The sequence below is a fragment of the Gymnogyps californianus genome, chromosome Z, assembly GCF_018139145.2.
Source record: "Gymnogyps californianus isolate 813 chromosome Z, ASM1813914v2, whole genome shotgun sequence".
In the NCBI taxonomy this organism is placed as follows: domain Eukaryota; kingdom Metazoa; phylum Chordata; class Aves; order Accipitriformes; family Cathartidae; genus Gymnogyps; species Gymnogyps californianus.
The window spans coordinates 47035754-47063086 of NC_059500.1; the positions used below are offsets into that span (position 1 = coordinate 47035754).

General features: G+C 38.5%; 1 protein-coding gene across 4 annotated transcripts in view; it reads left to right on the forward strand.

Moving 5' to 3' along the window:
- TJP2 (tight junction protein 2) overlaps window positions 1-27023 on the forward strand; it is a 55293-nt gene extending 28270 nt beyond the window's left edge. For 2 of the 4 annotated variants that reach the window (XM_050912812.1, XM_050912813.1), the window contains exons 2-23: window positions 3015-3068; window positions 5118-5242; window positions 7515-7617; window positions 8348-8927; window positions 10489-10592; window positions 10748-10901; window positions 11949-12057; window positions 12172-12311; window positions 12818-12884; window positions 14919-15069; window positions 15833-15941; window positions 16642-16852; window positions 18172-18359; window positions 19453-19555; window positions 19662-19734; window positions 20819-21029; window positions 21449-21549; window positions 21908-22120; window positions 22478-22588; window positions 23574-23912; window positions 24340-24425; window positions 26108-27023. In XM_050912812.1, the coding sequence (XP_050768769.1) occupies window positions 3024-3068; window positions 5118-5242; window positions 7515-7617; window positions 8348-8927; window positions 10489-10592; window positions 10748-10901; window positions 11949-12057; window positions 12172-12311; window positions 12818-12884; window positions 14919-15069; window positions 15833-15941; window positions 16642-16852; window positions 18172-18359; window positions 19453-19555; window positions 19662-19734; window positions 20819-21029; window positions 21449-21549; window positions 21908-22120; window positions 22478-22588; window positions 23574-23912; window positions 24340-24425; window positions 26108-26276 (3492 nt within the window). In that variant the 5' untranslated portion in view covers window positions 3015-3023 and the 3' untranslated portion in view covers window positions 26277-27023. The remainder of the gene's footprint in view (window positions 1-3014; window positions 3069-5117; window positions 5243-7514; window positions 7618-8347; window positions 8928-10488; window positions 10593-10747; window positions 10902-11948; window positions 12058-12171; window positions 12312-12817; window positions 12885-14918; window positions 15070-15832; window positions 15942-16641; window positions 16853-18171; window positions 18360-19452; window positions 19556-19661; window positions 19735-20818; window positions 21030-21448; window positions 21550-21907; window positions 22121-22477; window positions 22589-23573; window positions 23913-24339; window positions 24426-26107) is intronic. The other 2 variants (XM_050912814.1, XM_050912815.1) reach the window with 2 other exon arrangements.
- Window positions 27024-27333: the final 310 nt, after the last annotated feature.

Sequence of the window (27333 nt, forward strand, 5' to 3'; positions counted from 1 at the left end):
GTTTTGTGCCTTATGGGCTTCCAAGGTGACCATTCAGTTTTCTGAACTGTGTTACAAAGCCTGCATAGCTTTATCAGTATGGCAGAACTAGTCTTGTTGTCTTGGTAATTACGTTGCACAAAATCAGCTTTGCAGGTACCTAGTGTACTTTCCTTCACTCATATAGCATACAGCAGATGGGAGAGAGTTTCCCAAGGAACAGTTTCTAAAAATGTATTACTTTAACAAATACTTAAAAATTTAAAAGTGAATTATTTAATTACCTTTTGTTTAATGTTCAGTAACAGTTTCAAGGTAAAAATAAACCGACAAAATTTACACAGAAAGTACCCAAAACAGTCACTGATACTATGAGGAACTTTTTCTAGGCACAGATGAGATGATATTATAGGCTCGACTTCTTGCAAGGCCTTAATAGTAGTGTCTGTAGGCAGTAGTTTCTCTTCCATTCTTATTAGTTATTTTTGTGACCAGATACCATGAGACTTATTTGTCAGAGCAAAATAAACTTAACCCTGTTAGTTTACGGTGCTTTGATTTACTACACAATGCGTCTCTCCAATTGTGCACAAGGTTTTACTTGTGCCACTGCTCACGGGAGGCCTAGTTTTCTGGAAGGAAATTCCTGTAAGCTTACCTGTTTCATACCCATAAATCCATCCCCAGTATCTTTACTGTGCTTTCCTCAGTCCTTTTTCTGCGGTGGTGTACTGAATAAGCAGTCATTTCTCAGGCCTTCCTTTAGTAGGTAGTGTGTTGAAAGACCTGGTGTAGGAGTTTCTGGAAGAGTAAAGCAACTATGCTACTCTTTGTCCCCACGGGTATTAAGCTTTTGTTGATTGCATCCTGCCTGCCTTGCTATTTTGCCTGTGTAGAGCTGGACTCAGTATTCTAGGCTGGGAGGTAGTATTGGTAAAAACTGCATACAGTGCAAACTGAATTTAAGTGATGTTCTTGTTACAAGGGTAAGTTGTTGAGGCTTTTATACGGTAAGAAGGATGAAAAAGATTTTCCATCTCCCCTGCTTCTACAAAATTTGAACCCACCTGCTTGTCCTTTAAATTTTACCCATCGTTTGATACTGTCTTTCACTTCTAAAACTTTCTTCGGTGAAGTCAACTGGAATTTAAATGACACTGAGGCCCTTCTTTAGCACAGACTGGTTTTCTGCAGAGCTTAAAAATATCATATAGAAAAGCAGGACAGTGATGGTGTAGCCAAGGGTCAGTAGTAGGTAAACTGTTTACGCATTTTCATACATGTCAGACGAGCAAGTCTAGTCACTTCTATTTACTGCAGTGTCACAGCAGCTCAGAAAAAGCACTTAGTTAAGGAGAAGTTTGGTACTTATGGAAGGTTCTCTGTGTAAGGGAATATATGTAGTGAGATAGTTCAGGGTCAGCTAGTTGAAGGGTTAGACATGCCAGCTGGTTAAATGGGAACATCAGATAAAATAATTTCACCACGTGCTTCAGCAGAGTAATCCACAACATATATGTCTTAATACTAACAGTTATAAATGCCACTCATTCTTGTGTGATCTAGACGAGTAGAAATTTAGAAATACTTACTTGTACTGTTTTTAATATAAGCTATCATCTCCTCCAGCTATTTTAAATTAATTAGACCCAAAAGGTTCTGGAAACTGGAGAGCATTGTTCATTTTCTGGGAGAACAGTGGAAATTTAACACTTCAGTGTTGTAAAATTCCTGGTAAGAATGCTGAATGTTTTCTGTATTTCCACAGGAACTCTGAGCAGGACTTAATGTTTTAAGTTTGTTTTTCAGTACAGTGAATGTGCAATGGAAAATGTAAACCTAGTTCCTCTTTGGGGTGCTCAGAATCCACTGGAAGAATACATCATGGGGTTCTTTGCATTCAAGAAACAGAATCCATAACTTGCTAAACAGTTGTGTACTGCCAGAAGACTTTTACTCTGGAAATACGGGGGATGCTTTAAAGTACAGGCATACCCTTCTTGTGATACTTCTCTGTCTATTGTTTTGGAGTTTAGTTGCTACTAATCCCTTTAATGCCTTTAAAAAGACCGTTAAGTCAAAACTGAGCTTCTGTCTGAACTTCTGTTTTCTGAGCAAACTCTTAGCTTCCCAAAAAGACCACTTTTAGCAGTAAAAACAAATTAACCTATGGCTTGAGTATGTACATGCATGTACTCATGCAATGCCTGGATTTTTCTTCTACAATGGATGCTTTGCATTTTGAAATGTTTGCAGTGCGTCAAATATTGTGGCTCATTTTTCTCCTCGTTTTACAGGGCAGGCACTGAAGGGGCTGGCTGTGTACTATATGATGCATCACAGCTGGGTGATTGTTCTGTATTATATTTTAAGCTGTGATGTTGGAAAGATTTCAGGTTATATCATGTAAGATAAACTGATCAGTTCAGGATCAGTTTTAACTGGAAAAGTAGAAAAAAAATGTTTCTGAGAAGTGTTACAGAAATGGATATACCAGTGCTATATAGTGATACACTGTGTTTTCCTGTAAAATTTAATTTCTTGCAGGGAACCTAAATACTCAGTTACGTAATTCATAGTGGATGAAACATTTTGTTAAATCCATATGAACAAGAAGCAAAAGATCTGGAGGCTAGTTCATTTTGAAAACCTCAGTTTCAACTGCTAATCTTATTGCATACTGGAATGGAGAAGTCTTCCTTAAGTATTTTGTGTGTTATTTGAGTTGGGGCTATATAATGCTAGTGTGATCTGAATTAAATGCTTTTGCTGAATGAGACTTTTCCAGAAAATCAGAATGAGCTGTTAAATTGGTGAAATGTGAAGGGATTCTATGACCCCAGACCTATTAATATTTTTTGCCTTTTTTAAAGAAAAATAATCATTAATTGAAATACATACATTTCATACTAACTCTACCAAATTATTAGAATATGCATGTTATTTTTATACCTGTGTTTTAATGGGGTATTTCACATTTTAATTTAGATAGTTGTATGCTTTGTGTTTTACTAATTGGTTTCTGTGTGCAACAGGCCCCAGGCATGGAAGAGCTGATATGGGAACAGTACACTGTGACCTTACAAAAGGTGAGTGAGTGCCTGTTATATTTTTAGTTTTCAAATATTCAAGCACTGGTTTAGTCTAAATATGTTTTACAATAGATGCTATTAGCATATCTGAGTCTAGAATAGGATTAATTTGTTGTCCAAATCAGATATGTTTTTCATTTTAAAGCTTAATTGCTAGTTACTTATACAATAGCGTGACTCTTTAATGTTAAGAGTAAATTAAATTAACAATTTAAGTGCTATATTTGCTACTGTTTAGTCTTTGTAATGACAGCATAATATACCACATGCCAGCCACATAGCTAAATTCATCATTGAATAACCTTACAAACAAAGCAGATGGTTCTGTCAAGCAGTTGTGGTTAATATCCAAGCTTTATAATAATCACTGAACATGATTCCACTGATTTTTTTTTTTTCATATTTTAATATCTACCAGGGAAGAATCTAGTGGAAAACTACTGTCATCAAAATTTCTAATATACATGGACTATAGATATCACTTTTAACAATTCTTCTAAGAAAAGAGGCAGTATCTCATTATGTAAAGTCATTTTGAGTTAAAGAAAGTGGACCACTTGTTTCTGAGTTCTCTAATGGCTAGCCTGCCACACCATGGTACAGGATGTGGGCTTTGGCAGCGGTGGTGGTGGTCTTCCCAGCTGTTCTGATGACCTGGGTTCAGTGAGCAGCCTGCACCGCTTATGTTTTTTCACATGTTCTGCAATGAACTCAACTTGATGACCTGAGTTAAAATAGCGATCTTTCCTACAGAACCTGTTTTATATGCTGAATTGTTGGGAGAGGATTGTTTTTCAGGTTACAGAGGTAGACAGGAGAAACATTGCAGAAGCAGACCTTAGTCCCTGTAATTTCCAGCTTTTCAGATCTTGAATATTGTGTAAATGAGCATTACTTCTTTGCCTCAGAGACAGGCTTATACTACTGAAGTGGCAAAGGGCTATTGGACTTGCTGCATCGGCCACTACCAGTGAATTTTACCATTATTTTGAATGCTGTATTGTTTTGGCTTGAAGCATCAAACTAATTCCTGTAAAACTAAGGTGCAGCAAGTGAAGTGCTGTTTAAAAAAAAAAATTGAAAAAAACATTGCTTTTTTCCTCCTCAAAGAAATAACCACTAAATATTGACATTAGTGGAACACAAACTGGCATGTGATGAACTACACACACTGAGTGTGAGTTGGGGGAAAGGCACCACTTGTATTTGTTGTATTACTTTGCCACTATGTTAAAACATTTTGTTTAAATGTAGCATAATTTGTATTTTATAGTGATGGGAGGTGTATGTTAAATAGCTGATAAAATTAAGCCTGTGTGTTTAACAAAATGTGTGGTTTTGTGCACACCTTCTTGTCTGCAGTTTAGTTACGCTAACAGTTCTCAGGTGTAGTGTTTTAGACATGCTTCCTTTGCACCTTATTAAGTATTTCCCTGATTTTATGAATGCCATCTTAGGGGTTTTATGGATCTGATATTTCTATGATGACAGGTTTAATATGAATTGCATATTTAAAATAGTTGATTGTGAGAGAGGATAACTGTAGAGAATTCACAAGTTCACTGCTTGCTTTTTGTAATCAGCCATGATCTTTTTTAGTTTGATTGAGGAGTAAATAGTTATTACAAAAACTAGATAGCAATCATAATGAAGATGAGATCCTGGAAAAGCTGTTCCAGTTTCCCATGCATCACTAACAAAATAGATGTATCTAACAATAAATTTGGTGCAAATAACCAGTGGGATGGTAGAGCAAAATGCAGGCTAAGTTAGTGAGTCCTTTGTGTAATTACTAACCATCACAAGGCTGTAGACTGAGGTTTTGGAACACGGGAACATGTTGTCTTGTTACATGGATTTGTAAACGCATTCCTTTTTAAATCTAGAGGTGCTGTGTATTTCTGCAACTCTTTGCATGCAACTATCGTATTTTAAATAATATCTAGGTAGAGTGCTGTCACAAGAACATTCATGTTACTCTTCTTTCTCCCTATCAAAATTCCTATGGATGGAATTGAGTTTTGTTGTTTTTTTGTTGTTGTAAAGGATTCAAAACGAGGATTTGGGATTGCAGTTTCTGGCGGCAGAGATAACCCTCATTTTGAAAATGGTGAAACATCAATAGTCATTTCAGATGTTCTCCCGGGTGGTCCAGCAGATGGATTACTTCAGTAAGCGATTTCTTATTTCTGTGTCTGGCATATTTTGAGGGGCATGGCTGCAGAATAAATCAACCTTCAGACAGGCTTGGTTGAAATCCTGGTGATTTAATCCAGTCAATATTTGATGCCCTCTTGAAAACCTAGATGTCTGTTTTAAATTATAAAAAAAAAAAAAAACAAAACCAAACCCAAAAAACAAACAGACTCCACCTGGAGGTGTGTTTATTTGCTATTTTGTAAGAAATTAAATTTCAGTGGTGTTGAAAAGCTTTTATAGTTCAGTATGTTTCTCGTAAGATTTCATTTCTTTTAAAGTAGAAATACTTAGTATCTTAAAACATTCTCCCTGTTCTTCCTCCAGGAAATATATTTAGTGATCAATCATTAGTTTTCAAGAGAATGGCTTAAGCCAGCCCAAAGAACAGTCTTCACTCCTAAGGTGTCAGGAGCAATAATGGGGGAAAGGAAGAGAAAGAGAAGTATTTGCTAAATATTTATTTTATATTTGAAAGAAAAAAATATGGAAATAAAGTGTTTCAGTAGTCCTCCTGGTAACATCATCCTTGGTGAGGCAGCATCTATAATGGACAAGTAATTTTAAGTCTGTAGGCTGAGAGAAACAGTTTCTAGCCCACTGCTCATCAGTTTTTCATACTTTGATCTGAAATACCTGATGAGGACTAGACAATTTGGAAGAATGCCGAAGTTGTACAGTAATAGTAATTCAAAAGAGTAGGTTCTGGCCATTTTGCCAAACATGAATTTTTGCTGAGATAGTAAAAAGGCTGACATGGGAGTAGTTATTGAAGGACTGGATAAAAAGATCATTGTGAAGCAGGTAACAAACCATTCTCAACATAAACCTTCATTTCATAGCAGTGATCCCTGCACAACACCACTATCATCCATCCTGTTCCATAATCACCTGTGATTTGGGGATAAAATCATGTCCACAAATTACCTAAGATCCTAGGTAAACTGGTAATGACAAGGCAATAGCAAGCAATTTGGGCCCACTCAGACACAACACATTCTAAAGAAAACTGAATGCAAAGCTGTTCCTCCAACAAACCAAGGAATATAGGCCTAACCTTCAGAGTGTGGGGGAATTGCAATCCTGCAATCCTTTTTAGGGTAGAGTGAGCATAAATAGGTGGGAGCTCTTGATGTAGTGTTACCACATTGTTTGATACTGTTGTTGGATGTATGGACTGTGAAGAGGGCTATTTTAACTCTCACATAAAGCCCAGATGAAACTGATGCTGGAGTATAGCATACTGTTCTGGCATACTCATTCAGTAAACGGAATTGGAAGGGTATGAAAAGGGGCACAAAAATAATTCAGGAGTTAGAGAAAGTGCCTTACAAAATGAGGCTTAAAGTATGTAATCTTCTTATTTAAAAAGCAGATTGTGATGTGACTTGATTACAGTGAAGAGGAAATAATGGATACTAAAGATCTCTTATCTAGCAGAAAACAGCATGGTAGCCAGTAATTGGTTGAGCTAATGCTCTGACTGTAAGGTTAGTAACTGAGTAGTCACCAGAATAAACTAATAAGAGGAGTGGTAGATTTTTTTTTTTTTTTAATCTCCTGTACTTTTTATGCTGAAATGCCTTTCTGGAAGATAAGGTTTTTAATTAATCATGTGTTACAGGGCTGTCTCCTGGGGGTGACTGAGTTAAGTCTTCATGGTCTATTTGACATGCAGGAGGTCTGAATAGACAAGTTAGTAATCTTTTTGGCCTGTGGTTTAGGGCAGGGAGGACTTTTTGTGTATTACAGTTTGGTTGGTTTTTTTTCCCCTCAGTCATCTTTCTTCAGAGTAGATGGGACCTGAATACCAGTCTTTCAGAAAAGTGTACGAGAGTGGTACTTGTCAAGATTTGTCTGAATACTGCTATGACTGCAGCAGTTTGAAGCTCTCTTGAAATTCTTACGTTGGTGTGAAAAAAATCTAGCACTAGGTGTGAAAGACTAGGAGTTCTGAAAGAACTAAAAATAAAAAAAAAGAATAAAAGTCCTAATTGTCATTGCAAATATTCTTTAAAAAACAACATAATCTTTGACATTATGGCAAGGTACTTAAGCTGGACATAGTACATGTACAAAGACACCCACTGGAACCCTAAGTCTAATTTTTAAACATACTGAAAGCTTCTTCTGGTATTCAGGTATTTTAGTGTTTGTATAACAAACACAGTTTTTAAGCAAATTGTTTTTGTGAAGACTCCTCTTAAATCCTTTGGTTTTTGTTCCCCCCTCTCCCCTCTCTTCCAGAGAAAATGACCGGGTGGTCATAGTTAATGGGACCCCAATGGAAAATGTTCCACATTCTTTTGCAGTCCAGCAGCTTAGGAAAAGTGGAAAAGTGGCCACCATTGTAAGTAGATTACAAATGTATTCACTCTACAGTGGTATGTACCTGTGTAACCAGTCAAGATTTTGGTTTTCTTCCATGAAGCATACTATAAATGCATAAAGCAAAGCAAACCTTTGCCCAATGGAATGTACAAAGTAAATAAAACAAAGCAAAGACATAGTTTCTACAGGTGAAACAAATGGAAATTAAACAAGTGTCACAAAGTTATCCGGTTGAAAAACTGGAAATAAAATGTATGTCCTCAGTCTTTAATTTTACTGAATAATGAGTGGTAGTTGCAAAAAACAAAAGTTATGTGAGGCAAATGATGTCCTGCATACACAGACCTTGTCCAAGAATTTGCTGTCCAGATTGGCTTTCATTAGTTGAGAGAGGCATCTACAACTCTCTCTTTTGGGGGCTTGTCACATTTTGTAGAAGTCATCTAGAAAAAGAAAAAAGTATTCATTACTCACACTCTTGCAGAGGTAAAACAATGTGGTTGCTGATCTGATTTTTTTTTTCCAATGCTCCTACTGTTCTTTATCCTCCCAATTAGTAAGTATTTCTTCTGCACATCTAAATAATCTAATTTACTGGTTCTAGAAATAGAACATTGTTCTTTTTTTTTTTTTTTTTTTTTTTTAATTCCCAACCTCTGTTTGAAGTGTGAAGAATATTCATCTGTTGAATTTCACATTCTGACCATTGGAGGGTTTTTTGTTTGTTTGTTTCGTATTGCACTGAACAGGTAGTGAAAAGACCAAGAAGAGTGCAGGCTGCTGCATTGAAGAGAAGCCCCTCCCTTGACTACGAGGACAGAGCTTTAGATGTAATGGATGACCATGCAGAATTTGATGGCAAAAGTGCTCGAAGTGGCTATAGCGACAGAAGCTGGCATAGTGGTAATGGAGGGCGCAGCCAAAGCTGGGGAAACAGCCTGGATCAGAGCTATAGAGATGAACAAGACAGAGGGCGTAACCGAAGCAGAGACCGTGATAGGGAATACAGCTACAGCCGTGATCGAAGTCGTGGTAGGAGCGTTGACAGGAGCTTGGATCGAGACTATAGAAGAGATAGGAGCAGGGGAAGGAGCATTGACAGGGATGGTGGCTATGAACGGGACTACAGAGGAGACTACAGCCCACCCAGCTATAGTCATGGATCTCAACCTGATCCTAGATACGGGAGGGAAGCGAGGAGTCGAAGTCGGGACAGGCTTTGTTCCCGAAGTCCTTCGCCTGAAATACAGCATCAACCTGAGTACATAGGACCACAGGATCAGAATGGACCAATCAGTGTTCTCTTAACAAAAGGCAGACATAATGAAGGTAGGTATAGTAGGGGAGGAGAGGAATTGACTTTTAATACAGCATGTTATTTTGGTGGGGGAGGGAGAGGAGCTGGATATTCTCTGCTTTTACAGGTTAAATGTTGAGTTTTCTAACTGATCGCTTAAGTTGTGCTTTCATTCTTCCTGGCTGGTTTGGGGTGCTTTTTCCCCCAGCACCTTGAACTTTACCTTTGAACAAAGAACTGTTCACCTACATTGTTTCAGTCTTTTCAAACCACTGTGTCCTTTGGTTTTCCATTTTCTCTGCCCTATTCTTCTGGTTCTGGTGGGAAACATGGATCTGATCATGATTCAGATTGCACTTGGCACATCTACAAATGGGTCAGCCACAAAGGGTGAAGAAAAGACTTTATTTACCTTTTATAGTGCACTTACTTCTTCCCTTCAGTATAATTAAATTAGTTCCAAGGATTGTTTGGTTCTGAATACTTCAGAATGTAGTTAAAGAATACTGAAATAGCAACAGCTGAAATGGCCTTTCCTTGCTGAGTATTGGAGTGTGTAAATGAAAGCCAAAAGCCTGATCTTCCGTGTGCTGTGAAATGAAGACTCTCGTGCTATAAAGCATATCTGAGATTAGGTTGTGCATTCTTTTCTGTTTGGGGTTTTTTGGGGGGGGTATAGTGAATTGTTTGTGGGGGTTTTGTGGGTGGTTGGTTTTTTTCCTAATCTGCCCTGTTGTGATTTGTAAGAATTTTCTGCTCATGTAAACTTTGTATGCAGGAGCTAACCTCTTTTTTCATTGACTCTGGCAAGGATCCCTTTCCCTCCTTCCTCTTCTTCCCCGCATATAATCTTTCCACTTGTAAAGATAATACAGGCAGGTATACAAATAAGGAGAAATTTGAAGTGTCTTTGTTAAGTTTTATGTGTAGCTAGTAATTCCATAATAATTTCTGCCATTCATATGGGTACTTTGCAGACTCACTCAAATGTGGTGATTTTTTAAAGCAGATAGCTTTCTTTCCTGTTCTGTCATCGTAGGATGTGCATGTTTTAAGAGTGTTGCCTTTCTTTTTAAGTAGTAAATATACTGATCTAAGTAACTTGTATCAAAGGGAAAAAAGGGCCAGAGGGGGGAAGGAAAAAAAAAATCCTTTGCCTGAAACAACTGACACACTTTCTGGGGTACAGATAGGACAGGGTCAGCATGCAGCAACTGGTAAAAAACCCAGCTCTTCTATTAGTGCTTTTTGACCCTTTTCCCTCTCTACACCATGCAAAATAGGATACAGAGGGAGAATCTAGTCCAGCATGTTAATAAGCACCTCCAGAATGAAGGCATTGTTTTGCCGTTGAAGGTGCAGACTAATCATCCATCTGTGATTGGTTTTGGACTGCTGTTTGTTCTTACTGTGGTGACAGCACAGAAATAGGAGAGTTAGCCTAGGGTTAAGTGGGTTTACTAGGTCCACATTTTTTTTTCTTTTTCTTTTCTCATGGTGTAATGGGCTGTGCTGCATGTACACTATGTAGTTTTAAAAAAATGCATTCTCACTCATCTTCTAAGCTACAGTGGATTATTTCCCTGATTCCAGAATATGGTCTCCGGCTTGGAAGTCAGATCTTCATAAAAGAAATGACCCGTACTGGCCTAGCAACCAAAGATGGCAACCTTCATGAAGGGGATATCATTCTCAAGGTCTGTTCTGGTTATACTACTGGCAGTTTAGCAGGAACTTGTTATAGTGGTTACTCTGGAGTAAGTCATGTTATAGTCAAGTTCATTATTAAACTTGAGCACAATATGGACTTGTTTGTTTACTTGTAGTGTTATTGTTGCCTTTTTATGTCCAGATCAATGGTACAGTGACAGAGAACATGTCTTTAGCTGATGCCCGAAAATTGATTGAGAAGTCACGGGGGAAGCTCCAGCTGGTTGTCCTCAGGGACAGAAAGCAGACACTGCTCAACATTCCTTCATTGAACGACAGTGACTCAGAAATGGATGGTGAGGTTTAATGTGGATTAAAAAGTTCTGGACTCTGTGCAGGGACAGAATGGAACTTATAGTGTTTTGCTGTGGTAGAGTGGTACTAGGTTCTTTAAAAAAAACAAAACAAAACACCAAACGAAACCCAAACAAATCTAAGTAATAGCCAATTAAGTATCAAGCCCACTTCCTTTAGGTGAAAGAAGAATTTTGTAGTAATCATATAATTACATTTTGGGCAGGGGCAGAGATAGAAGAAGCAATTTTGGTCTGGCAAAATCAATCTTACTTCTCAGAACAAGCAAGTCAGTTGCTTTAATAAAAGACTTCAGTTTTAAAAACAAGTGGATTGGACTGGTCTGTCCTTCTGAGGGCATTAACATTCATGACGGCATTCAGTGGGAGGGAAAAAATGTCAGGACAAGAGGAAATTAAATGCCCCTGGACAACTGGTTTCTATTTCCGGTATCTATTCTGTACAAATGATGTCTCACAGTGTATGAGCTGTATCTCTAAACATAATCTTGCTTTGGGAAGGGCTCAGGATGTTTGAGGGAGCAGGATGTTACATGATGTAGTGCAAGGTATTTGCTTCTCTGGTGTCAGAATACTGGGTGCAACTTTTTGTAGGTTTTACTGTGAAGACTGAGATACGGTTCAAGTCCGAGGGCTACTCTGTTTCTTTTGTCACTGAAAAGCAATGATGTGAGGACTGTTAATGTGAAGGTGGTCTTCTGTTTGGGAACCTCCATGAGACCTCAAATAAAAGGCTGCTGACACTAGTTAATGAGTCTATGGTATGCTCAAAGTAGTTGTGTGTGATGTGAGTGTGTTTCCTAAAGGTTATGTGAAACCTTCCTGAAATATTTGGGGGGGGATGGGGGGTAGAAGCACTAAAAGGCCTAGAGCACTTTTTGAACCCTAGTCAAATCCAACTTGGAATGGGAGTAGGCTTAAAGCTTCAGCATATCTTATATGTGATAGCTTTGTAAATAAATGTGGTGATCAGACGTGCAGATAATTTAAACAAATTCTGCATTTCTTGATTTGCTGCTCTCTTTACAGACATTTCTGAAATAGAGTCAAACAGATCATTCTCCCCTCAAGATGACAGATTACATCATTCTGACCTAGATTCGCATTCATCCAATGAAAAGCTGAAAGAGAAACCAAAGTAAGAAATGGTCTTTTCTAGTCCTTTTTTTTTAATGCTTGTCAAAGAAGTTCTTAAAATACATGGCATTCTTATCTGATTTCACTACACGTATTTTATTCTTCTTTCTTTTAGTGCAAAAGATGATCCATCCAGTAGGATGTCCAGGATGGGAGCAATGCCTACACCATTCAAATCGACGGGTGACATTGCTACTCCTGCTGTTACAGTTGTAGACACAAAGAAAGAACTGAAGTACCAAGATGACCCAGCAGGTCAGAGTTTCAAGTTTTTGGTTGCTTTTTTCCCCCTGGCCACAGAATGTCTACTCCCCCAATGATGTTGACATATCTAGTATACTCTTCATGTCAACTGCATCCTGACACACAGAGAAGAGTCTTTGCTTTGTGGTGCAGAGAGAGAAGAAGCACCTGGGATTATTTGAAGACAGTTGCTTATTAGAATTACCACCTCAAAAAGCAAGTACTCTCCTAGAGCATCTACCATAGCCTATTGCGTTAAACAGCCAAATGAAGCTATTCCTGAAGTCTGATCTGGCTTGCCTGAAAGAGTTGTGTATCCTTCCCTTGACCTTTTTGTTCTTTTTCAAGAATTAAAAAAAAAAGAGAAGTAAATCAATTCTAGTCAAAGAGATGCTTGACATTTAAGTCTGTATTAGTCTTTGGCATGGACGGGTTTGATTGTGATCTGATAGCTAAAAATTGCTGCCATTTATAACTTTTTTAATAGCTCAGTAACTTCTGTTGGCTTTTACATATAGTGTCTCAACCAAAAGCAGTTACAAGAACGATTCTTAAACCCAGTCCTGAAGATGAAGCAATATATGGGTAAGGTGGCACTTGCCATGTTCTCTTGCACTCAGTGTTCTTCCAGTGACCTGTACCTGGTTCTTGGTTGCATGGGTTTTGGGGGGTTTTGCCCATTTGGAGTGATACTCCCTTTATAGCTTAATGCCAAGAAGAGATGACATGGCTTCTAACTGACCATATTTCAGTTAAACTTAGTTTTAGAAGTATCTGCCTGAAAGATACAGAATTGCCTTCTACATGGAAGGTATAGAACACCTTGTGCTTCTGGGTATGGTATATTTTTATTCTGCTCTATTTAGCACTTTGAGATAGTATTTGGAGTACTGTGTCCATTTTGGGGCTCTCCAGGACAAGAAAGACATTTACACACTGGAGCGAGTCTAGGGAGTCGGTGGCTGCAGCGTATGATGTGTGAGAGAAGACCAAGAAAACTGGGTTTTGTTAAGACTGGAGAAGAGAGGATTGAAGGGACATCTTATTGCTGTCTGCAACAGCCTAATGGGTAGTGGGTGTAGAGAAAACAGAGCCATACTCTTCTCAGAGGGGTACAGCAGCAGGACGAAGAGCAAGGGACACAAGCTGGAACATAGGAAATCCTGACTTGATACAAAGAAGAAAACTTCTTATTATGAGGGTGGTTAACCACTGGAACAGCTTTCCATTGTAGGTTGTGGTATCTCCACCACCAGAGGTACTCAGAAACATAACTGGTCAAGGCCCTAAACAGCCTGCTTTGAGCAGAGGGCCATTCTATCCCGTGCAATTCTATGGAAATGTATTTTGCAGCTCTTCTGTTATTTTATACGTACACAAAAGACAACCCTCCCCTTCCCTGAAATATTAAGATATGAAGAGAATGTCCTCTATTTAATTTGTGAACAGACTTGTTGTAAGACAAAGCCAAACATATGTGTGTTTCTGTACAAGCTGGAAGCTTCTGTACAGAAATTTGTGTCTTTTCTTCAAATCCAAGCCTGTGCAGTCCATATCGCAGTTCTAGTCTCTGCTTAGAAATGAACAAAATATTGCTTACAAAGTTTATTGGGGGGGTGGTGGGGTGGTGGTGATGATTTTTATAAGTGATCAGATGGAACCTGGTACTATTGATTCTTTAACAATTAAGATCCTAAAAGCTGCAAAATCTGTTAACAGGAAATCAACTTACATGTTTTCTTTTGAGAGTTTCCAAATACAGAAGTTGAAGGGAGAGAAGCACTGATATTGTAAGGAGAAGCCTGAAGATAAGGTTTTGAAGATATTCTGTAGCTTGGAGTATTTTCTCAAATGGATTCTCTTCTCAGATCTTTTCTGGGTTGGACCCTGCATGTGTTGTCACTGATGTGCAAATTAATCAAGTGATTATTTTGGTGAAGGGAGTGTATAATACAGGCTTAGGGTATTACCGAGAAAGGCTGACAGATAAGTACTGTCCTCTGTGTTGGAAGGTCAGGCAGGCATACAGCTTTTCTGACAGCAAAAAAGCTGAACCTAGTCCAGTAGCCTCTCCCACTGCAATATGAAAGGACTGATTGTTAACACACCAGTAGAGTATACTTGGAAATATTTCTCATTACAAGAAAACTTGAAGACTTCTGTCTAACAAACGTTAAACTTCAAAGAAAATAGGTACAAATCTAATTCATATGACAGCTCTCAAGCTATAGAGGAAAAAACAGTAAGTATGATTACTTATAACTCAGGCTGTTTTCACAAAAAACACAGCTGCTTATCTGAGAGAGGATCCAATAGTTAGGGAACTGTTTTGGGACTTCAGGAACAGGGCGTTGTTTTCCTGCTCTGTCAAGTCTGTGTACGCCACTTAGTTGCTCTTCCTAGTTCAGTTTCCACTCTGAAAAATGCAAATTCTCTGCTTCCTTCCCTTACTGAAGAGTTACCTCAGTAAATATAGCCTATGTAGTGGAAGAAAAGGGCTAAGAATATTATTAATACGATTTTGTTGAAAGGGTTGCAGTTTTTTTCTCTTGACAATCTGTTATTGTCATATGCCTAGCATCTGTCCTTACTTCCTTTTTCTGCCTGTAATTCTTGTAGTCCTAATACGAAAATGGTGAGATTCAAGAAAGGGGACAGCGTGGGTCTACGACTGGCTGGTGGAAATGATGTAGGGATATTTATTGCTGGAATTCAAGAAGGCACCTCAGCTGATCAGGAGGGACTGCAGGAAGGAGATCAGATTCTTAAGGTATGAGTATAAGAATGTGTCCCTGAAATGCAAATCACTTTTGTATTTTTTGGTTTGCTTCTTAGTGGAAATATGGAAGAAATTATGATCTTAGGAAGTCAAGTTATTGCTTTGGAAGTGTGTATGTGTAGTGGAGGAATCTTACTGAAATGAGTTTTTGAAGGAGAATTGTGTATCAAGCTTTAGTTTGTTTAAGATTCTGTGGAAGGGGTAGGTAGGAGAAATATTAATCAAGAAAAATGCACCAAGATGGGAGAATAAATTTTCTGTACAATGCTTCTTCCTAGTCTTGGAGGGGGAAAAAAACTGAGGCCGGCATATTTTTTTCTTCTTTCATCTTTCTCCAATTTCCTTGGGTAACAGTGATTTATTTTTCCAGTTTCTGAATTATATGATCTATGCCATTTTGTCCTCTTACATTTTCCTTTTTTTCTGCAAATTCAAATAGGAAGCTAATGTAATTTTCTCTTCTGCCTCATTTCACTTGTGATAACCTTGATTTTGAAGGCCTTTTGGAGCCTGTTGAAGTAGAAGAAACAATCTAGCAGTGCACATCCAGGACCTTGTTATTTCAGAAAGATTACTTTTAATGGCTGGAATAAAATACTCCTTATGGCAACAGACATCCATATTGACTTAAAAAAAAATAATAAGGGAAGAGAATATTTAAGATTTTTTAGGTGAAACAAAAATCTTTGGTTATTCCTTTTATTGTTGATTTTTCAGGTGTAATTTTTTTTTTTTTTTTTTTTTTTGTATATAGGTGAACACTCAAGACTTCAGAGGCATTGTTCGGGAAGATGCTGTTTTGTATCTCTTAGAAATTCCCAAAGGTGAAACAGTGACAATTTTGGCTCAAAGCAAATATGAAGGTAGGTTCTTTGAAAAAAATGTGTGTATATTCGTGAAGCCTTTAAGCTCTGTTTTGTCAGTGAAACCACAAATAACCTCTCTTGTGCTTACTCTTGATAGCATTTTAGTTACCCTCCTTTTCAGTAGTTTAGAAGATAGCTGTATTGCATACCACGAGGGTCATACAGATGTGCACGTGTGATATGTTTTTCAGAGCACTTCTCCATCTCTTTCATTATTAGCAAATAGCATCTCTTCTTAATCCTGAAGAGTGGCAATATACTGCTTGTTCCTTCTGCTCTTCTGTCTGTAGCAGCAGCTGGCCCAAGATCTGCTGTTAGCATTCCTTTGCTGCTGTGCCTTGGCAGTCATAAGGGATTCAGATAGCAGCAAATGGACAGTTCTGTTGATGAACTGAGGAGCGAGCAAAGCCTATTGCTTTCCTTTTGGAGACACGGCCTGCTCTAATATTGAAGTACCAGAGCTGCCTTTTGCTTTGGAAAGGTGCAAGTACCTCCTTCCCTCAGAGCTGTAAGGGTTGTACGTGTACAAGTATAGAACGCTCTTGATAATGTGTGTGTAGGGCAGTGGACGCGAAGGCTGGTTTTTTGCATCTTTTTGAGTGGAGGGGAAGAATTTCAAAACTGTTCTCCAGAATGACACCTTAATCTTTCTTTCAAGTGTAAAAAAATATAAACTAAAGGGGAATTCCTGTTTTAGTCTACAGAGACATCATGGCCTGTGGCAGAGGAGATTCATTCTTCATCAGGAGCCACTTTGAGTGTGAAAAAGAGTCACCACAAAGCCTAGCATTCACCAGAGGGGAGATCTTTAGAGTAGTTGATACACTGTATGATGGCAAACTGGGAAACTGGCTGGCTGTGAGAATTGGAAATGAGTTGGAAAAGGGCCTCATTCCAAATAAGAGCAGGTAAGGTGGCATCCTGTCTTTACCCATTGTTAGAAGTAAGTTTCCCCCCCCCCCCCCCCCCCCCCCCCCCCCCCCCCCCAAATTATTTTTGCTTCCTATGTCATACTTTTCTTCCTTTCTTTTTTCCCCTTACAAGAATGAATAAATTGTTTTGTCTTTACTTTCACAACAATTGTGCCTGTAAAACTGTAGATTTTAGAACCATGGCATTATGTGAGGAGAGGATGGTGTTACCTACGTACTAGATCTGGTATTTGCGACAGACCTAGAGCGCCTGTCTCAGCAATCAGCCAAGCTTCGACCATTAGCTGCTTCAGTTCCTCTTCTAGAAAATGGGTGGAGGATCCTATTTTTTGCCTTTTTTGCCTTTTTCCCCCCTTTCTTCTCCTTCCACCCCACCCCGTCCCCAAGCAAATCAAATCAAACAAAAAAAAAAACCAACAAAAAGTCTCTACACCTTAGGACGCTCATGACTCTGTGTGCAAGAATACTCTGATGATTAATCTTTTAAAAGAACTTCAGTGCTTTAATTTCTTTTGTATATCCTTACAGAAGATGTTTCAAGAATTTATTTCAAGGCTAATATTTCTTGGTAGCTGTAGTCCTTATTTTTGTGTGAAATACTGAGTGAACCACAGCAATGTGTTTTGCTTAAATATGCTTTCCTAGTCAAAATTCATGTAAGGCAATAGTAAATGTTCAAATACGCACAATGAGTAAAAGTATTAAAATTAATCAGGAAAAAAACCAGGGTATTTTTAGACTGTAGCTTTTAAGTTCATAAGCTTGGTTGTGACTTTAAGATGGAGGAAAAAAGCTCACAACTGCATTGTACAGAAGTTCCTGAAATATGCTTCTTATGTGACTCCCTGCCTCTTTCCTGGTTAGTACATTCTGTCCTCTCTGTTATTTGATCTGACCAAACCAGCCTTTGTTTCTATGCTGTAGTGACTTAACTTCTAAGGCCTAATGGAGAAGAGAATAGTGACAGTAATTTCTTAGGCCTTCAGTTCTGAGTTGCACTCTCTCACCACCTCTTTGCAGTTGCATTCTTTTATTTATGCTTGTGTGAGTTATCAGTTTAAGACCTGAGGACTGATTCCTGCCCAGCAATCTTGTAGCTGTGGCAAGTGAGAACATAGTTCTGACGCTCTGCTCCAAGGCAAAAGAACCTGGACTTCTCTGTTCTTTCCTCCACTCATGGCTGTCTGTCTGGCAAATTACCTGTTGCAAATTCAAAATCCGTTGTTATTCAGTGAAAACACCTTTGCCCTCTTTGACTAGTTCTGTACAAATGAACTCTGTGCTTTCTCTGTCAGAGCTGAACAGATGGCCAGTGTTCAGAATGCCCAAAAAGATGGCTCAAGCGATAGGGCAGACTTCTGGAGAACACGTGGCCAGCGATCTGGAGTGAAGAAGAATCTGAGGAAGAGTCGTGAAGATCTGACCGCTATTGTATCTGTGAGCACAAAATTCCCAGCTTATGAGCGAGTTCAGTTGCGTGAGGGTAAGTGACACTGCTGTGAGCCCGCTGCCCATTTATTGCTGTCTGGTTTAGCGTCCAAATGTTTGGTCAGCTAAGTAAGTGATTTCGAACAACTTGGGTTCAATCTTAAATTTGAGCAACAGGAAGGGATAACGTTTTTCTCAGAATGCAGATTTCTGGATGCTATTAACTACTCTAAGAAAAAAGCTTTTTATGTTTTTAAACTGCTGCTGTTCTCCTTTGCCTCCAAATTGCACGTGCCAATTTCAAGGTTTAAAATTAAAAAAGGAAGAAACAAGCGGGGTTTTCTTGTTTCCTCAGCTTCCCCTTGGCTAGCTCTGAAAGTACAATCCATATGCCTGAGATCAATCACAATCTTTAGCTTGCTCATAAATACCACTTTAACATTACCTTGAGCAAATAAAACCCAAGTATTTTCAACAGATTATCCAAATGTAATCAAGGTTAATGTGGTCCGTCTCTGTGACTCTAAACTAGCTATATTACTAGTGATGTTGAGCAAGTCAAGATGATTTTCTGGGTGTTCACACATGGGAGTATTGTGGAACAATACAAATAGTAGAAAGTATTTTAAAGGAGCTCCCAGATGTCAAGATGAAGACTGAGCAATAGAATGACATTCCCCCATTAACTTATGAGGACTGTGTTTGCACTTGTTTTGATGTAAGCATAACAGAACTTTGCATTTATTTGCTTCTTCAAGCTGCCCTGCAGCTGGTTTAGCATTTGTATTTTTATTCACACAAAACCCACTGGGTCAAGGTTCATGCTGTTTTGCTGGATGGAAAGATTACTGAAGATCTGCTGTATGTTTTCAGAATGTAGAATCCTCTCAATACATCTTCATTAGATGGAATAAGGAAGCTGTTAAATTAAAACAATCTCTTGCTTTCTCAGCTGATAAAAATAGCTTTCTGTATGAGTTATGCTGTTGCACAAACTTTTGAGAAATAAAATTTTTAAAATCTATTTTTTAATATCTTCAACTTATTCATAACCTTGCATAGTAATTGAGGATCTTGTCGTGCCACTTCACTTACGTATAAAACCAGTCTTATCAGACTTATCTTTTCTCCAAATATTTTTCTTTCAGCTGGTTTTAAGAGACCTGTGGTGATATTTGGCCCTATTGCAGATGTCGCTATGGAGAAGTTGTCAAATGATTTGCCTCACCTGTACCAGACAGCAAGTAAGTTGTCCTCCTAGCTTCCTTATCATCCTTAACTGAGGGAATGGATAACTTAATAATCACAGCTGCCTGGCCACTCTAGATAAGCTGAAATGTTGTCTTTGCAGAGACAGAACCAGAGATGCAGGTTCAGAGAAGTCAACTGGGGTGGTGCGCTTGAACACTGTGAGGCAAATCATTGAGCAGGTAGAGTATTTCTCTGTGAAAATTGCTTACACTCAAAGGCATATTGTTTGATTTGTTCGCTCCTAAAACTTGCAGAGTCCTCAAGTCTTCACTGCATCTATTTCTGCAATAAGCAGACTTGGCTTAATGATAGGGCTGTTTCGAAATTGTTCAGCAACAATTTTTATAATTTTGATAGCTCTCCTCCAAATGGAAGGGTGAACCTGATATTAGAAATTAAATTCTCCTTCCTTAGTCCATTCTAAATTTGAACAGAGGGGCATCTGTGCTTTACTGTATGCTTTCTGAATTTGCCATGGAGGCTTTAGTGTCATGCAGTGCTCTACTTGCTCTTACTGTCATCAGAAACAGCGTTTTAGATTGCTTCAGAGTTATTACTATTGAACTGAACAGGAAGTGACTATGATTGCTAAGTGGCATCTACTGAGACTGCATTGACTCTTTTTATAATACTGTTTCGAGATCAAGTAAATAGGTGGTAATCAAGAAGCCTAAAAACTTAGGCAAAAAGAATGTACTCTGCAGCTTATTGCCCTGAGCCCAATAAAATTGATGCCAGAGAGGTTAGAATGTCACACAGAAGTCTGTTCAGAGCTCAGGCCCCACTGAAGCACACATCTGAAAATCCCATTCGTCTTTGCACTAGAAGTAGCTAAGAAGGAATGTATTAAATGAAAAAAGTGAAATTTGCCTCAGCTAGTAAGTGTAGATAAAAGATCACAGATAGCACCCAGAATAGTTGTGGTAGTGGAAGCTGTGGTAGGGGCAGGTAGAGAGAAAAGCTAGTTAACTTTCACTGCCTATTTAACAAAAAAAAAAAAAAGTGGAATAAGTGCGTTTTACTTAACATGAGAGTTAGTTAACGTAAGAATGTGGACATTCAGGCAAAAGCAGTTCAGAAAAATGGAGCTGAAAGAAAAAGGCTGCCTGCTATGGCTTCTGAATGTGATACAACTGGGGGGAAAAAATCCAACAAGTTGTGGTCTTATTTGACAAAAATATCCTGGTTTTCCTAGGATACCATGTTCAAGCCACCTCCTCTTGTTCCCCACAAGCAGCACGCTGACTGCTTTCTTGTTAACAGGATAAACATGCTCTGTTGGATGTGACTCCTAAAGCAGTGGACCTGTTAAATTATACCCAGTGGTTTCCAATTGTGGTCTTCTTTAACCCAGACAGTAAGCAGGGTGTGAAAACCATGAGACAAAGGCTATGTTCCACATCTAACAAGAGCTCAAGAAAACTTTATGAGCAAGCAAACAAACTGAAGAAAACTTGTTCCCACCTCTTTACAGGTAAGGAAGAATGTGTGTCTAACCTGCTTACCAAGAGAGTAGTGGATGTGACTGTGTGAGTCTTGAGACATTCACTTAGTACTCTGCATGTTAACTCATGCAGGCTGGAACTAAAAGGGTGTGAAGATATGGTCATGAGCAATCCTTCCTTGACTTTTTTCAAAGTTCTTTGTTCTGCCAAATTCTAATACAAAAGAAATTGTGAATCGGTGTACTGTCCTTAAAAGATAAGCGATTTAATAAGCTTGGGGAATGGACAAACAATAAAATAAAAATACCATGCTTCTGTCAATGATCTAAATGAAATGGCTATTTAACATTCTCACATAATTAAAACAAAGGTGTTGAACAGCAAAGACTGGATAAAGGATCACATTGCATTTGCTGTGTATATAGACTTTTTCCTTCAATTTTTACAGCCACTATCAATTTGAATTCAGCCAACGATAGCTGGTATGGTAGTCTGAAAGATACAATTCAGCAACAGCAAGGAGAAGCAGTATGGGTATCAGAAGGAAAGGTAAGCAGTCAGTCTGTACTGTACTAAGCTATACAGATGTCTCAAGATAAATATCTTGCCAGTAAAAATTGTTCAAAATTTTGTTTGCCAATGCTGGATAGGTTAGACAAGTAGTCAGTTGATGTCTGTCTTGGTAACAAAAAATTACTTATTATTGTTCTTTCTGTTATACTTGGGAGCTTTCATCACTAATGCGATAAACTTTTACAGGACTTCCCTTTATGATTCTGCATTAGAGTTTCTTTCAGTTCTGCAAAGTCATTCTTAAGGAGTTGTTTGGCATGATGTTGAGACCTAACTAGACTCTAATTCTTACATATTAATCTTTGTTCCTTAATTCTTACTGACTTTTCTCTAGATGGATGGCATGGAAGATGATGCAGATGATCGTATGTCTTACCTTACTGCAATGGGTGCTGACTATTTGAGTTGTGACAGTCGGCTGATCAGTGACCTAGAGGATACAGATGGAGAAGGAGGTGCATACACTGACAATGAACTTGATGAGCCCTTGGATGAACCAAGGATTTCATCTGTTAGCCGGTCCTCTGAACCTGTGCATCATGAGGAGGTGAGATGATTGGATTTTCAACAAGACTGTACTTTGGACTTTCTGAAAGCCCTGTATGTACGGCTTAAAAATGACATTTTTTAAACTGCAGCTTTATCTTACGTCTGATAGTGTTCCAGAGCTACACTGTGTAGAGCAAAAATAATAATAGCTCTGCTTTTCTGCCTAACTCTATAGGTTTCCTGATGATGTCTCATCACCTTGAACTTTGCAGTTACATCTGCAGTGATTGTGGTCAGGTTGCTGACAGTCATTTGACTCCTGGTTACTGTTCCCTAAATAGTAAACTTCAGAGAGAGAAAAAATGATTGAATTACTGGATACTGCAGTGATTTTATCTCTTATTTTCTTTCATAGAGTTTAAAAAAATTTAGTCCAGAACCAAGGGCTCAGTTGAGAAAAGCTGGTAGCAGGGAGATCCTTAGAGAACCGAGTCCACCTCCAGCATTCAAGCCTGAACCACCCAAGGTAAACTTTTAGAAACAAATCTGAATACAAAGTTCCTCTTTCTGGAGAACTCTCCAGGGTGGCACATTAGGAAGAGCAATAGGAATGATCAGAGACTAGAAAACATTGTAAATGGAGAGAAGGAATGACTGAAGGTGTTGCAGGATCAAGCAGAGAGAAAACTTAAAGGATAACAGTTCTCTTCAAATATGTGTGATCTCTATATGGAATAAGAAAGTAGACTCCTTTTTGTGTCTGCTAACAAATTGAAAGGCACTTTTTTAGCTCAGCAAGAACAAATGTAGGCTAATCATCAGGAAAAGCATATCTAATGGCCATTATTGTGAAGCACAAAACCAGAACCTACCACCTCTGAAATCAGCCTCCATCACTAGAAATTGATGTTAACTGTTTATTCAAACCTTGCTCAGGAATGATGCAGGGAAAAAAAATTACCGATGTTTGGACACCAAATTCTAGTTTAGCAATTCCTGATTTCCCCTGACCCCAAAGTCCTTTCTATATGAGGACGGGTGCCCGCACATACTGCATGTATTCAAAATACATTCAGGTATGCCTTGACAATGGAGATTGGGCAGAGTAGGACATGAGTAAGGAAAATAAAGATGGAATAGAAAACAGACTTGGGTCCTGTGCACTTCTAAACTCCTGGTAGTAATATTCTACATTAGGTAGTACTGACAAATCATCTGGGAGGTCAGTTTTCTCTGTGCTGTCCCCTAACACACGTTGTAGTTCTGGTAATTCCTAACAAATGAGAGAAACAAATGTAAATGTGCTAGTCTTCTATAGGTTGATGTGTAGTGTATGAGCATATGGCCAAAATGTTGCAGCAGTTCAAGTACCTTTCAAGTGTTATTTTGGATGAAGATTGACACTGGTAAATACATAGGCAAAATGATTAATTTCAGATAAAAGCCTTCATTTGAAATTAAAATTATGAAGTTGCTGATGTAAACTTTGTCTGCATGTTTCATACTTACAGGGAAAGTTACAAAACAAAGAGGATCTATATGACTCCCCCAAGAACTATGACTCCAAATCAAGTAACATTGCTGTCAGCAGTGAGGCTTCAACTGTATCAGCTAAAGCAGCACCACCAACTGTTTCTGTGAAACCTGCCTTTGCGCGTCCCATCCTGAGAAACTCTCAGCCAGCAGCCCCACCTGCAGAGGAGGAGGAGGAGGCAAAGTTGGAAGAGGAAGGAAGCGAACAAGAAAATACTCCAAAATCTGTATTGAGGAAAGTAAAAATATTTGAGGAGATGGATCATAAGGCGAGGATGCAAAGAATGCAAGAGCTACAAGAGGCCCAGAATGCCAGGGTATGAAGAGATGCATTCTCCCCCTGCTGTGCTTTCCCGCATATAGAACAGCCTGCATCCTGAAAATGAAAATCATGTCCTTGCATTGTGTTGCTTTTGGGGGGAGAAGTTTGGGAAACCACACATACAGACATACCATTGTGTGGATTTCGATATAAAAGAGGACATATTTTAAGGCTTTCTATTGTAACTATAGAAAGCTGACTTCTAATAATCCTGTTGCTTTTGGCAATCCATTGTTTTCACGTGCACTTTGAATTACTACTCTAGCGAAAGATTATATAATTGTGGGAATATGAGTAAGATCAGTTATCAGTTTGTGCTTTAATTGTTTCAGATGTAGCTGTGACCTGCTAGATCTACAGTTTAGGATCCCTAATGGATAGACTTAAAAAGGACAGTTATTTTCTCCTACTTTCTTTTAAAGCTTGAAATAGCCCAGAAGCACCCGGATATTTATGCTGTCCCTGTCAAAACACAGAAGTCAGAACAGAACTGGCCCCAGCCTATGAGGTAAGGTGTATCCAGTTTAAAGCATTCTGTCTTGATTGTTTACTTTGCCAGCGGGAGGAAAACTGATCTTGCCAGTTTTTTATTCATGCAAATAACCCTGCCTTGGTATATCGCTTTGTTGTTGTGCCTCAAAGATTACTGTAAAGGTGGGGTGAAATTTCCGTGAACTCTTCTTGGTTGTCAGGGTATTTTTTGTTTTAGTTCATTCATAGTATGTGGGTTACCTAGGAGGAAACACTATATTCTTTTCCTGAAATATTTGTAGAGCCAGTTTTTTGCCCCAGTCAGTATTACTCAGAAGCTTTTCTGCATTCATGTCCTCTGATGTCCATTCTTCCAGTGCTAGATACTTGATGACTGTTAGTCTATCCTAAGAAGTAATTGCTGTTTTAATTACTTAGTAACACTTAATTACTTAAATGCTTATTCAGTTACAGGTGTATTGTGTGAGTAGGGAAACTGAGGATGAAACTTACCTGAGGTCACCCATCAAGTCTCATGAAAGTAGTAGTCTTTCATTAAAATTCAGTGAGTTCTGGACTTGTTGACCATTGTGTCATCTTACCCTACACACTGCATATTTCTATGACTTGAAATATGTCACCTATGCAAGAGCTAACGCACTGTATGATGGATTTTGTTTTCTGCTGTGCAGGACTTCTAAGTTTTTCTTGCCACTTAGTAATAGCCAATAGAAATGGGACTTTTTTTTTTTCCTAATGAATCAAATCCTTTGATATCATAGTATATAATCTAAAATGCAAAAATGGAAAACCTGAAGTGATTATTTTCAAGTTTTCTTGGTGGGTTCAGAAAAGCATACTTTTTTATATAGCCTTGGAAGCTTTTTAGAAGTAGTGAAAAGTAATCTTTAACCACATATGCAGAGGGTTTGCTTACATACAGCAATCAGTGCTGTTCCCTTTTTACAGGAATGTTAATGATTGGCCTAGAGGGACTGTTCAAGCATTGGGGCAATATGGAAAGAGGATAACATCTTAGTTTTGTACAGTGTGGATTGCAAAAATTGTGGCTTTTGAAACTGAGAAAATGCCCTTCCTTGGCAGATTTTATTTCTGTGTATCTGCTTAGTGTCAGATTGAATGGGTAGCACCACAGTGTATAGAAAGCAAATGTGTGGGTTATTTCTGCCCACTTTTAAGGGTAGGAGCCCTAGTGAGAGCCTTGAGTGAGGAGAGAAGGCTGTCAATTTAAGAAATGTCACGTAAGTCTTCAGACTTTGAGACAGAAAACTGGGGATGCAAAAGAAGCAGCAGGCATAGAAAGAATCTGGTGCAAAAATAATTGAGGAAAATGGCAGTTGGGGTAGCAGGAATGGCTGAAAACCTCTCTGTTCAGGGAGTAAAGTGCTGTAAAGGTCTTGATGTGTGTGTGGTGTGCACTGGGGTGTTTAATAATTTTAAATTTGGCATTCTTCCAGTTAGGTTGAGTAGATCAAATCTGAACATCAGGCTCCAGCTTGATGGAAATAAGATGCCTCTCCAGATAGGCTTACCATGGCCATGCAATTTTTTATGGGCTAGAAGGGGTTTCATTTGCTCCATGTGCCTTTCTAGGTTGTACGTGGCTATAAAGCCAATACTAAGTATAATTATTTTTCAGCTTTTCAGAATGGAAGTAAACATTCTCTCTCTCTCTCTTTCCCTGTCTTGCTGTGTTAGCTCCAGACCTCCAGAACCCCAGAAACCTCCTATTAGACCTTACCTAGAGAACCGTGGCAGCTACGGCAGCGATGCAGAGGAGGAGGAGGAGTACCGTCGGCAGCTATCAGACCACTCTAAGAAGGGGTATTATGGACAGCCATCCAGATACAGAGACACAGAATTGTAGGCTTGCTAGTATGTGCATGTGTAATGCTCTTTTGAGTGAGGTTTCTTCCTTCACAGCCAAAGTGGAGCAGTAGTTAGTCTTGAAAAGCTATATTTTTATTGGGGGTGGTGTTAGAGGGTACGCTACTCGACTTAGACATATCTATACGCTGGAACTGGAAGAGTTCATTTTTGGGGATATTATTTTGTTAGCATCTAAGAAAAGAAATCACTATTGCCTGAATGCTGTTGCCTGTTTTATAAGGACCAAATCCTGAAAGTTTGTGTTAATTCTTAGTATTTTCATATTTTAACATAAACCACCTTTTTTCCCTTCTATTAATGCTGCCTTTTTGGACTATTCTGCTGTGTTATGCAAGTATCATCCAAGAGATACGCTTCTTAATGCAATAGAACTAAATTTGAAAGTGTATTTGAAGAACAGTAAGTGCCTTTAACAAGAACCATCTTAAACGGTTTGTTTTGACTTCTGATACTTGGTGCAAAGCCATAACACACTAAAAGGGGATTGACTGTTTTACCTACCTTTTTTTTTATCAGTTTCATGGTAACAATTTCCCTTGCATGTTATTTTTCTAAGTTCATAGATGCATATGCAATATTTCATAAATACTGACTGTAGATAATAAAGGTGCAATTGTGACTGGGTTGTTGGAAAAGACCAGGATGTGCTTAAACAGAGAAAATGATGTAGAAATTCAATCATGTATTAAAATTTACACAGACTGCAAATAATAAAGGATATATTCTAGACAAACATTGTGTATCTTATTTTTCTTTTGAATGGTATTAGTCTTCTAGAGTCTCTGACTTTCATGAGTATACTTAGAGCAGTACACCGTTCAGTTCAGGGTCTCATCTTCTGCTGTTCAAGTAACTGGGAAATGTCACTGTTGATGTTGCTTCCCAGTGTTCTGAACATCGTTTCAAAATTTGTTGTGATTTAAAAGAAAACTGATGCAGAACTATGGGCTACCTGCAAGAGACTTACCTTTTAGAGTATTAATTTCTGCCTCCCCATTCCTGCCCTTTATTCTTAATTCTGCTATATAGAATAA